General features: G+C 38.4%; 1 protein-coding gene across 4 annotated transcripts in view; it reads left to right on the forward strand.

Annotated features, from left to right (window-relative positions):
- Nucleotides 1-13,502, forward strand: part of ralgps2 (Ral GEF with PH domain and SH3 binding motif 2) — a 178,574-nt gene that overhangs the window by 64,543 nt on the left and 100,529 nt on the right. For all 4 annotated transcript variants that reach the window (XM_048208550.1, XM_048208548.1, XM_048208551.1 and 1 more), the window contains one exon: nt 563-613. In XM_048208550.1, the coding sequence (XP_048064507.1) occupies nt 563-613 (51 nt within the window). The remainder of the gene's footprint in view (nt 1-562; nt 614-13,502) is intronic.

Below are 13,502 nucleotides of genomic sequence, written 5' to 3' on the forward strand. Positions count from 1 at the left end.
TGACCACTAGTACACCTGATGTGAATGCAATGACCTGATTCTGCACACGCCTTCCTGAAAGTGTCTCTATCTGGGGTACAGAGTTTCTTTCTGTGCTTTATTTATTAATGGCCCAACCCATTAACCTATATACAGCACATCATCCCAGTCTCAGTCTCAAGCCTGCACTGAAGTGTGTTTTATTTATGCACACATACTCTCCACGGTGACCCCACATGTACGACATTCATGCATGCGTGAAAAATGTCTTGTGAATGGCAACTGAGCAGTGGACAAAAGATGATTTATTATTTATGTGTCTGTTAGACGGCGTGTAGAGTATTCACGCACTCTCATGTAAGGATGGATAGTGACGTTGAGAATGCATGTTGTTTCAAATAAGCCAATAAATCCAGAAACTCTACTGTAATATATACATATGCACAGCATTTCAAATCTGGAGACACTGACCTGAAGAAAAAAAAAGTTCAAAAATCAATGTGAAATGCTTTACCTATAAAAAAAAAAAAGGCATATTCTGCTATGATAATGTTGTGCTGATGTCATCTGTGTTCTTCCGCAGGGTCAGATCACTCTTATGGATGCTCCAGTGTTCAAAGCCATTCAACCCGAGGTAAGTCTTTTGTTCATTGTGTCACTAATGTACTGGGTCCAAAAGTTACACTTTGCCACCCCTTGAAACAGTTAAAAACAGTGTTTTAAAATTGTATTTTATATGTTTTTGGAATGCCCCATATGTGTGTATATCATTTGTATCACTCCGCTTGCAGCATTTCTCTCACAGCGAGTGTCATGGCAGATGAGCAAACCATAATTTTACAAATACTATTGTTGTTGTGTGACGGAACGTCTGCCGGCCACACAAACATAATAAAACATAACATAAAGTCCAGGCCTGGTCCTCTCTCGTCCTTCACTGATGTCACTCCTCCTTTTATGCCTCCGGAGCTCCTCCGTGAGGGACTCATTATCACTCGCGTCACCGGCCTCGCGCCGTTCCCTCACGGCTCTCGCCCGCCCTGCTCGTCACATACCCCCAACGCCCCTCGCAGGCCGGGGGGTACTCCCGCGACTGCGCTTACTCCCCCCCGGGGCCTGTCTCGGCGGCCGCAGCACCTGGGGGTAAGGACAGACGAGACGAGAGAAAGGAGACGGAAGCAAGGGAGCGACAGGACGAGAGAGGGGAGAGAGGAAAAAGAAAGAAAAAAAAAAATTCTTGGTCCGGTTCCCAGACACACTGCCGCCCGGTCCTCAGCCAGCCGGGAGGCTCTTCCTCGCGGTGCCATGCGGTGGCACTGGACGCTCGGTGGACGGCCCGATCCTCGACCGCCTCCTGGCAGCCGGCGATGGCTCCTCCGACTGAGGGCAGCCGGCAGCGAGTCCCCCGTCCCCTGCTCCTCCCCTTCATGGCGGACGGCAGCAGGCTCCGGCCCACGGCAGACGGCGGCGACTCCTCCGCTCCCTCCAGGTCCAGGACGGCAGCCACCCCACCTCATCCCAGGAGCACGGCATCCGGGTCTCCGTCCCACCTTTCACAAGGCTCCAGCACCACCGCCTCGGGCAGCCTCTCGCGGTCTTCACACTCCCGCGCTGCCCGAACTCCGCAGCACCGCGATCCCCCTCAGCAGCGAGGGCTCTCCGACAGCATGTCCCTCCTTCCTCCCGGGTTTCGGCACCAATGTAACGTGGTCAGTAGATGTGGGAAGAAGGAGGCGGGAACCGGCGAACGTTCAACAAAAGTTTAATTCAAAATAAGCAAAGAACAAAACGAAAGTAATGCCGGCAGACCCTCGCGGACGTCTGCCGGCCACACAAACATAATAAAACATAACATAAAGTCCAGGCCTGGTCCTCTCTCGTCCTTCACTGATGTCGCTCCTCCTTTTATGCCTCCGGAGCTCCTCCGTGAGAGACTCGAGGCCGGCACGCCTCGCAGGTGACGCTCATTATCACTCGCGTCACCGGCCTCGCGCCGTTCCCTCACGGCTCTCGCCCGCCCTGCTCGTCACAGTTGTTTTAAGAGTTTTTTTAGGTGAGAATGTAGTTGTTTAGACCTCAATATGCAACTTAACGCCCATTTGACAATTTGTTTAGACGTTTTCGGAGATGTACGCTCGTGTGCAGCACTCGTGTACCCACCGAGAACAGCTTTATCTCGGCCAGTCCTTCAGGAATTTGCTGCTTTGGTCTGATTAATTTATTACTTGTTCCACAGAAAATCGATTTGGCTGAGGGCAAAGATAAGTTTCGTAACTTTATATTTTTATTTAAGTGAAATCCTGTACTATAACTAGCTCTGCTTTTGTACTTTTGACTGAACTTGCTTGTTTATTTCCTATTGTATAACGTATAAAAATACATTTATAATGACTAATACTGTTATTAGATATTCTAATATTAATAACATCACAACATTTATGTCCATCAAGAGGTGCATCATTTTTTGGTCAAGATCTTGTATTGACAATGCTAGTGGTGAGCACTCTGTAAAGTCTCCTCCAGCACATCCCAAAGACTTTCAATGAAATTAAGGTCTGGACTCAGAGGTGCCAGTTCATGTGTGAGCCTGATGAATCTTGATATTGTCATCCTGAAATATGGCCATGATGTGTCTTCCTACATGGTTATTTAAGAAAATAAAAGCTACACACTCCATCAGTTAAGGTTAAAAGAAAAAAGGTTAAGGTTAATGTTGTTGCCAAACATATAGAAACATAAGAATCACCGCAGTAATGATCCAATCATAGACTCTTAATCATTTGCCTATTTAAATTCAAACAGCGACTTTTTGTTTGGCTCTTTAAATAAGCTCTCTCCCTTGGATATATAAATCACAATAAAGAAGAAAAGCCAGTTGAAATTTCCATTTCATGACTTTAAAGCGATCGCCGTTTGTGTCATCACATTGAAGAAAAAAATAGATAAACCTCTGATGGTAAACTTTCCACTGTGAGAAAAGTTGTTGGAACATAGAAGGTGTGTGAGTTGCAACAGATGTTTTCTTTAGTAGATCTGTAATTTAATTTGAATTGCTCACTGCACTTACATAAGTGAGGTCAGACTGCTTAAATCATATAGTGTTGCAGTTACTAATACAGTTAGCAGCCAGCTGGTGAGTAACTATGTGCTTACATGCCAAAGGCATTTTTTCCCTCTCATTTGGTGCTTGCAGAGTGTTTATTTTGGTCAGCGTTTTCTAAAGTATGGGTCCTGAACCAAATCCGTTTGCATGTGTGCAAATGTTTCCTTAAAGGAAACTAACTGAAATGGCAGAAAGCCTTTGTTTTGTGTGAGTACTGTGTGACTGACTCATAGTGCCGTCATTGACTAAACAGCCTTGCACAGTGTGTTACATTTAGTTCAGTGAATCCAGCCTCTAATAACAAAATTGCATGTGATTTTTGGACCAGGTTTATTTACGGTCAACCTCTGTGGCCGTTCCCGAGTTTCCCAGCAGAGGGCAGTAAGCACACAGTGAAATATTTCTGTGCTTCAGGGCTCTTCATCCATGGCTTCTATTGGACTAAGTATATACACACAAGCTTCTAAGATCAATGCAAGGTCTAAAATTAACTTTTTGCCAGTGGCCAATGCATTTGGGGAAAAAACCTAACCATAAATGTTTAAATCTGGCTGTGAAAAAATTATTTTGAATTTTTATTAATATTATTATTACTACAATTACTACTACTAGTACTACTACTAGTAGTAGTAGTAGTAGTAGTATATTTTAAATGTTTTGTCTTGACAGAGGGATTATTTAGCTGGGGTTTTTTTTTTAATATTTGAGACAAACAGCACATTTCATTGCAGCACAAGCATTATGTCACTATTGCAGCATCATAAACAAATCAATCTCCATCTCAATAAAAACGGCATCTGCCACAAAAATATGAATACAATTGCAACAATTTTCTTTTTTTTTTTTCTTTTTTTTTCTTTGGCATTTTTGCCTTTATTATGACAGGACAGTAAGCACTAAGCAGACAGGAAGCGAAGTATTAGAGGTGTATGAGATCAGGAAAGGTCAGCGTGCCGGGATTCGAACTCTGGTCACCCGAAGCGCAATGGCACTATGTCAGCACACTGCCCATGAGGCTGTAGCACCGATGGAATGGGCAACAAATTTCTATCTGGATACTTTAGGTGATGATACACGGGGCAACTTTTTGAGCAATGTTGCAGAGCAGCGTTGCTTGGGCACTTTCCCACTGAGAATGAGCAACAAATTTATGTCTGGATACGTGGGCAATTTTTTGAGATCCTCCAATCAGATTTCAGAAAAAATTCAAACAAGGTGGTGGCCCAAAACAGGGAATTTACCTCATATATTGCTTAAAATACCAACAACTGTCCAAAGTAATGCGTGTAAGTTGTAATAAAGCCCAGTGCTTCCCACACATAGGCTTTACTTGGGCGGGCCGCCCACGTATAATAACGGCCGCCCAAGTATATTTGGAGACACATTTTTGCTTTTATTATTTTTATACACTTATACTTTTATATCCGCGCAAGATAATGAAACCATCCGCAATCGATAAACTAGTCGTTTCATACCTGCTCGTTACGTGTGCGTCAGAACTGTTTACTCCCGCTAACATTCCCACAGGCGCTGCATTTTGCAAAGTCACTAGGCGGCGCTGTTGCGGGTTCTACAAGCTCGCGCAACAGCGCTTCAGACTGCTTCAAAGTGATTCTCAATCAATGAAAAGCGCAGATTTATGCCAAGCGATTGCTAATGAACACAAGTTGATGAATTATTACAATGTCTACTTTATGGCTTTTATATAAAATGAAGGATCAGCCTGCAATAGTACAGACATTTCAAAATAAGAGTCCCGGTGTATTTCGGGCTTGTTTATAATTAAAAGTCACACAATTAAAAGTTTTTTCTTTTTCTTTTGGGCATTATTGGTATTTTGGTTACACAATAAATTGTATTTAATTTGATTTCCATTTAATTCATAGTAAATTATTGTAGTCTCCCCCACAGGAAGAAAAGACTAAGAACATTATTTGACACACATATTAATCTGTGTCCCATTCACTGAGAGAGACACTATATGACAGCAAGGAGAACATAGGAAAAGGAGAACTATTTAAATGCTGTAATTTTGCATAATTTACAATACATAATAATGCATAATATTAGTATGTAATTAAATGTAATATGCTACGTAATTAAAATTCATTTCAATAAATAAAAATACTGTTAAAAATCACACATTATTTGTTTGTCACATGTAGTAGACCGTTTTTGTGCTGTGGTGGGTAATAGGAGGATTTTTCGCCCGGCTACCACCGCAAGTATATTTCAAACCTGTGGGAAGCACTGAAGCCATTGAATTTTTTCAGTTAAATACTGAAAAGACGGGATCTGTTTAACGTCTGTAGTAGCGTAGACTGTAGGGCGTATGGCACGTGAATGTTGCTTCTGATGCGATCAACGCGGGTTCGAATCCGCCTTTTGCTGAACTCGCTCTTCTCCCTTTTCCTATCACAAATCAGATTGGAAAGGCATTTATTTTTAATAAAAAGTACGAAAATATTTGAAAAGTTGAAATAAAGTGCCTAACAAGTGTTTATAATAAAGTATTTATTGGGTTGGCAATAGATTTGCTCCTCTCTGATTAGTTGCTGCCAACTGTCTGTTGCCCTAATTAGTTGCCCTGATTAGTTGCCCTGAGTCTCATCAGGTTGCCTGTTGACGGCAACATTGCCCAGCAACATTTCTCAAAAAGTTGCCCCATGTATCATCACCTTTAGAGCACTAAAACTGTTTGGTTACCAACATTCTTCAAAATATTTTCTTTTATGTTCCACAGAACAAAGAAATACAGGGTTTGAATGACCTGAAACCCATAGCTATTTAGAGTTCCAAATAAATAATGGCAGTTATTTTGCTTATTGACATCTGGGCCTCTTTCTCCATTCACTGCCCTCCATGTTGTCCACCCTCTTTCTCTCTCTCTCTCTCTCTCTCTCTCTCTCTCTCTCTCTCTCCTCTTTGAACGATTTATTGGCGCAGGCATGTTTTATCCACCGTCTGTAAGGTTGGGCTTTAAGCCACACAGACTGTGATTTATAAAGCATTTGATGAGGCTACCACACATCGAATACTAATGTTGCGTTTGGGGATTTTTTTTTCTGACTATAAGAGACAAAATCAAGGCGAATGAGGGGAACTAAATGTTGTGTGATTTTGTTTAATGCGTTTGTGGGAAATTGTGGCTGGCTTGAATTTTTTTTGTCATTATTTATGGTAATTACAGTCATTTGTGTAATTATGTCTACCGATTTCTGTCTTTGGACGGTTTGATTGATTATACAGCGCTGTTTGGCTTTGATTGTCTTGGCAGCAGTGTTTTGGATGCGTACACGCTTGCTTAGAGAACAGAGGGTGAAATTTCAGGTCCCCTTTTTTGAAAATTTGAAGATCTGGTTCTCTGAAAGACGATACAGAACTAACCTCAGATTTTTAAAATGTCTGGAATCGGTTTAGCCAACATTCGTATCAGTCGACAAATTACACGTATAGATAACGATTCTTTCTGGATTTTCTGGATCAGATCTGGCTTTCTGTCTCGCTTTGAGTATATCTGGATGTTGGCTGTTTTAGCTTTCTGTAGAAGGGATTTGTTGAAGGATTATTGACACTTTCTCTGAATCTGGCAGCACATGCATTTGTGTTATGGTGTAACATGAGAGAGTAAAAAGCCGAGGTTGACGTAATATGGATGTAAATGTCAAGCTACTGCTGTATTATGTTGTTTCTGATATTTCCCCTTTATAACATTTTTGTGTTGGTGCTAGGACAAATTATAGTGTTGATTTATTCTTATTTTGACAAATATGTTATGGTTCTGGTTAGGGGTGGAATGGTTCAGATTACTCACGGTTCGGTATGTGCTATGTTCAGTAAAAAAATAGGACAGTTGTCAAATAAAGATGAAGAAAATAAAAACAAATAATCTAACTACAATAAACACCACAAATAAATACACGAGAGCTAAGATACAAATAAAATAAACAATGCTTTACAGGTTTTTCAGGTATCTAACAGTAGCTTTCAGGTACAGAAATTGAATAAAGTAATCAAATATAAAATAACACTGCATATAAACTTTTTGGAATAATTAAATTAAGATGTAACATTATTGAAGTTACAAAATATATTTAGTCAAGAGTGATTTCTTCATCTTTTGTCGTTTTAACATTAAAAACACAGAGAGCAGGAATATTAGACTGCTGTCCCTTTAAGACGTAATTCAAAGATCCAGTACACTGATACTGATACACATGCGTTGTCTGTCTCGTTTTTCTCTTAAGACATAACCTACTATGTTTGTTAGGATACTAAGATGGGCATGTTGACATAATTTTTGTGTAAATTTGTCCGTTTAGGTGCAAGACTTGAAAGAGAATTTGCGCGAGTCCTCTTACGGTTGAATGTTTAAATTGACAAGGTATAAATGAGTTTAATTTAAACACAGATAGCATCGTGAGATGTTCAGGTCTCTCCTGCACTCGCGTGCCCGGGTGAAAAATCTTTATCATATCTGAATCAAAGCTTTAAATAATACTCGATATAAAATAATTTGAAGATGATGAACGGTTGACAAGGAAGAACAAAAAATGAACATAGAGTACACGAGTATATACAAGCAAAAGTTTGTTGTTAGCCATCAGCAGCACACCAGCTCCAGACATGCAATCACATTCAAAACTAGGGCTGCACGATATTGGAAAAAATTTACATTGCAGTATTTAGTTTTTCTGCAATATATATTGTGATATGAAAACAGTTTCACCAGATGAATAGCTCTATTTGGAAAGAATTAATCATTCAAATGATTAAACTGATTTTGAAGGGGAGAGAATCTGCATAGAACATAAATGACTAGCATAGATAAATACCAATAGAACAAAGATACAAATGAAATAAACAGTTCTTTTGCCTGTTTTTCATGTAAGTCTAACAGTATTTAGGAACAGAAATTTAATAATCAAATGTAAAATAACACTGAATTGTCTTCACTGTATAAATTAAGTATAATTAATGTTTGTAAAAGCTACTAAAGTAATTTTCTCCAATTCAAATGGAATTACTGTCACAGTTACTGTCATAAATTGTTTTCATAACAAATTTATTTAAACGTATATGAAATAATTAAGACATTACTAACTAGTCAAGTAAATATAAAGAATATATAAGCTAATAATAGTTCATATATTTAGTGAAATGGTAGTTCATTTCTCTAGTGAACGAACATGCTGTGGACATAAATGACTTGCCTGAGGTAAATGTAATGCTACGTGAGATATTATTCTCAAGGTGTTTTATTGATGTCTTTCCGCCATTGAAAAACTGGTTGCATAAATCATCTGTTCTTCTTCTGCAGCTTTTCCTGATGTGGCGGTTAGCAAACAGCATTGCATTACCGTACACGCCTCCTTCTGCATTGGAGTGTAAATCGCCTGTGACTGACTGTATTTGTCGCCTGACTGCATGCACTGAAATGTAATGGTTCGGGACAAGTGCATGTACCGTTACACCCCTAATATATATTATATCATACATGTGGTAAACATTTATTTATGTTGCTTTGTTTTTTATAGAATTATCTAATTTCAACCCCTTAACAGTCATAAAAAGTGAACTTTGGTTGGTATCTTTACTTGTCAAACTCGTCATATGGCCTCTTCCTGTCTAAATGGTTGGTTTCTGGCAAAAAATGCTGCAAGGTTGACCAGACTTATTGCCTGTAGTCGAAAGTGTGCCTCTGTAAGAATGTTAACAGTAATAAGGTTCAGATTTGAGTGTACAGAAGACACATCCATGTGCAGTATGATCCTGTATGGCAGCAATATGAGCTCACGGCTGTAATGCAGACCAGAGCCTTTAGTGCATGCATTAAAACACTAAAACTTCATGAAAATGTCTTGTAGAGTGATGTGTGAAATTGCGTAGCTTTTTCCAACCTACATGCATACCGATTTACTCTCTGTACTACCCCATTACCCTTTTTATAGGTGCTCATAAGCACGCTCTGACCCTCAATGACCTGGGTGGAATGGAAAGGTTTGTTTGATTTGAGCAGAATAATGAAATGATATCAGTGAACTGGCAGTCTTGCCCTGTTTTTCTATACTATTATTGGTTTTAATTGATGGAGGTTTTTATCAACTCTGCTGATGCTGCTAAAGAGTTTTTGATCTCAGTAGAGGTTGTTAATTGGAACAGAAGCCAGATGTTTTTGTTTTTTGCCTGGGTCGACTGCAGTTCATTGCAGTTTTCTGTTGTCTGTGTGTATTTATGTCTGTTTTTCTGTGTGTGTGTGTGTGTGTGTGTGTGTCTTTGTAGGGGAGGTTAATTGTCTTTGAGGCTTTGGAAACAGGAGAGATTTTGGTGATTTGTGCTCTGTTGAAGTGAAATGTGTGTGTGAGAGAGAGCAAGCAATAAAGAAGCAAGAGGTTCTTTATTCAATAACATCGTTCATTCTGAAGGTCATTTGGCTGCCTCACCTTCTGTGTGCAAAATGAGAAACCAGTAAAAAAAAAAAAAAAAAAATCTGGGCATCATAAAAACCACATTAAAGCGGTTCATATGACTTGGGCACTATATTCCAAGTATTCTGAATTGACCTTATGGCCGGGTTCACACCGCATGCGTCAGCAGCGCATGAGCGTCGCGTTAGCAGCGCGTGAGCTGCAGCTGCAGAGACGCGTGAGTATTCACACTGGAAGCGTTTGTACAGCGTCACAGCAGCGGCTCGAAGCTACATATAAAGTGAGCATTTCTTTACAAAGACAGTTATAATTTTTTTTAGAAGTTGGTCATTTATAAACTTGATAGTCTTGAAAGTTTGTTAAAGGTGCCCTCTAATGAAAAATTTAATTTATCTTGGCATAGTTGAATAACAAGAGTTCAGTACATGGAAATGACATACAGTGAGTTTCAAACACCATTGTTTCCTTCTTATATAAATCTCATTTGTTTAAAAGACCTCCGAAGAACAGGCGAATCTCAACATAACACCGACTAACACCGTTACATAACACCGTTACGTAACAGTCGGGGTGTACGCCCCCAATATTTACATATGCCAGCCCACGTTTCCAACATTATAAAAGGCATTACACAAGGGTAGCCGGTATTAATGTCTGGATGTGCACAACCAAATCATTAGACTAGGTAAGCAAGCAAGAACAATAGCGAAAAATGGCAGATGGAGCAATAATAACTGACATGATCCATGATAACATGATATTTTTAGTGATATTTGTAAACTGTCTTTCTAAATATTTCATTAGCATGTTGCTAATGTACTGTTAAATGTGGTTAAAGTTACCATCGGTTATTACTGTATTCACGGAGACAAGAGAGCCGTCACTATTTTCATTTTTAAACACTTGCAGTCTGTATAATTCATAAACACAACTTCATTCTTTATAAATCTCTCCAACAGTGTAGCATTAGCCGTTAGCCACGGAGCACTATCAAACTCATTCAAAATCAGAAGTAAACAATATAACAGTATACAATACTCACATAATCCGACGCATGCATGCCGCATGCATGACGAACACTTTGTAAAGATCCATTTTGAGGGTTATATTAGCTGTGTAAACTTTGTTAAGGCACTGTTTAAGGCAAGCGCGAGCTCTGTGGGCGGAGAGCACGGGATTTAAAGGGGCCGCAGCATAAAATTGGCGCGTTTATAATGATGCCCCAAAATAGGCAGTTAAAAAAATTAATAAAAAAAAATCTATGGGGTATTTTGAGCTGAAACTTCACAGACACATTCAGGGGACACCTTAGACTTATATTACATCTTTTAAAAACATAATCTAGGGCACCTTTAACATGCAAGGTGTACAACACTCGCATATAAACGTAAAATAAATAAAAATAAATAAAAAAAAGCCTTGTGTCATCCATTGCTGCACACAAATGAGGTAAGCTTTGTGTTTTACATCATCTGCCGCATGCACGTTTACAACACAGCAAACTCAGCAAAAAATGGCAGCAAACTCGGGTTTGATTTGGGTATGCAAGAACCTATATAGCTGTCTGTGTAATAACTAAAATAATGTTTATATGTCATATTTTCTGGCTAGTTTACTTTAGTTTTTTTATAATACACCATACTTTAACCCAAACTGAATAATTAAAAACAAGTTTAAATGAGTAAACCTTTTATAAATATTTTTTAATATTAATTTTCTTTCCTGACATACTTCAATTCTTGTTAAAACACACTAGATATGCTTATTCTGTGCATTTTGAGCACTTTTTGTGTGAAATCATATTTATTTTGTCCATCAAAGGTGTACTTTCACTTTAATTGAGCGTTAGCAGCGCAGCAAAAATAGACCCAGCGCTGAAACGATCGCGGCACTGCTGCTTCTGCTCTGCTCCTGCTACATGCTGCCGCACAGCCTCTGCATGCGGTGTGAATGCTCTCATCTGTTAACATTGACACCGAAAAAAATACACGCTGCTTACGCTCTGCTGACGCGTGCGGTGTGAACCTGGCCTAATACTTCATCTTAAACTTTTTTTTTTTTTTTCGGTTGTCAAGGTAATGTCTACAATTTTTTTTTTTTTTTTTTAATGTGTTTTATTTTTAGTGTTAGTGTTTTTTTTGTTTTGTTTGTTTTTCATCTAATATTTATATTTTACTTCAGCTTTATTTTAATTACCAAAACCAATTTTTCATAGTTTTAGTTTTAAATAACAATAACAATAATAGACTGGCATTACCAAAAGTGTAAAAAAAAAACAACAAAACAAAAAAACAACAACTGAAGATTAACTGAAAGTCTTGTCTTCCACCACAACTCTTAAAGGTGCCCTAGAATCAAAAATTTAATTTACCTTGTCATAGTTGAATAACAAGAGTTCAGTACATGGAAATGACATACAGTGAGTCTCAAACACCATTGTTTCCTCCTTCTTGTGTAAATCTGATTTGTTTAAAAGACCTCCGAAGAACAGGCGAATCTCAACATAACACAGACTGTTACGTAACAGTCAGGATCATTAATATGTACGCCCCCAATATTTGCATATGCCAGCCCATGTTCAAGGCATTAGACAAGGGCAGCCAGTATTAACGTCTGGATCTGTGCACAGCTGAATCATCAGACTAGGTAAGCAAGCAAGAACAATAGCGAAAAATGGCATGACATTATCCATGACATGATCCATGATATCATGATATTTTTAGTGATATTTGTAAATTGTCTTTCTAAATGTTTCGTTGATGAAAAAAAACTGGTTCTAGGGCACCTTCTAATCATATTCTATGGAAGCTTGTTACCGCCGCTAAATAAAGAATAAAAAAGATAATTGTGTTTACATCTCGATGTAAACTCACAATTGCGAGAAATAAAGTCAGAATTGCTGGACGTAAACTCGCAATTGTGAGATATAATCTGTAATTCTGACTCTTTTTCTCGCAATTGCGAGTTTATCTCACAATTCTAACTTTATCACACACAATTGCGACTTTATATCTCACAATTCTGAGAAAAAAAGTCCCAATTTTTTATTTTTTATTCAGTGGCGGAAACAAGCTTCCATATCATTCAGTTAAAATTTTCTTTAAGTCTTGTTGGTTACACTTTACTTTAGTGCCGCAGTTACATTGTAATTACTCAAATAATTACTAAGTACTATTAATTAACTACATGTACTTTACATGGCCTTTACATTACTATAGAGTTACGGTTAGGGTTTGGTTTAGGATTAGTTACTTGTAATTATGCATAATTTACTGTTATTACTATAGTAAGTACATGTAGTAACGTGTAACTACGGCACTGTAAAATAAAGTGTTACCGTATTGTTTTTCTTTATTTTTATTTGTTAATGTCATTAGTTATTGGCCATAACATTTTTCTTTGCTATTCAGTATCAGAAGTTTAATCTTGCTATTTAAAATGTATACAGCCAGGTTTTGACATTAATGATGCCAAAATATTTAAACAAATACTTTAATAGTGCCTTTTATCATTTTTATTTGACCTTAATTGTATGGAAAAGGGCAACTTGTACATGGTGCATTACTTTGCCCTTTTTGTATTCCACTGGAAAAAGAAAGTCATACAGGTTTGGAACGACATGAGGGTCAGTTAATGATGACAGAATTTTTATTTTTGGATGAACTAACCCTTTAACCTTTATGTGGTAGAGATGCTGATTGTAGTTTAGCCTTTGATAACCTGTGGTTTCCTTTTTGCAGGATTACCTCAGGAGAGGCTCTCATTTGGTTTGAAGATAACAGATCAGCATCTTTAATCAATTTGCTCACACAGAGTCACATGAATATTGCACATGCATGTTCAATTGTAAAGTCATACCTATTAGTTTTACTGTAATGAATCTGTAAGCATTAACAGAGGAACCAGTGGGTTTTTTTGGCCTTCATGGCTATGACGCACATTATCGTTCAGTCTGGCTGTTTTTGGCTGCGACGGAGCAACATGTTGCATAC

The sequence above is a fragment of the Megalobrama amblycephala genome, linkage group LG11 (genome assembly GCF_018812025.1).
Source record: "Megalobrama amblycephala isolate DHTTF-2021 linkage group LG11, ASM1881202v1, whole genome shotgun sequence".
Classification (NCBI taxonomy): Eukaryota; Metazoa; Chordata; class Actinopteri; order Cypriniformes; family Xenocyprididae; genus Megalobrama; species Megalobrama amblycephala.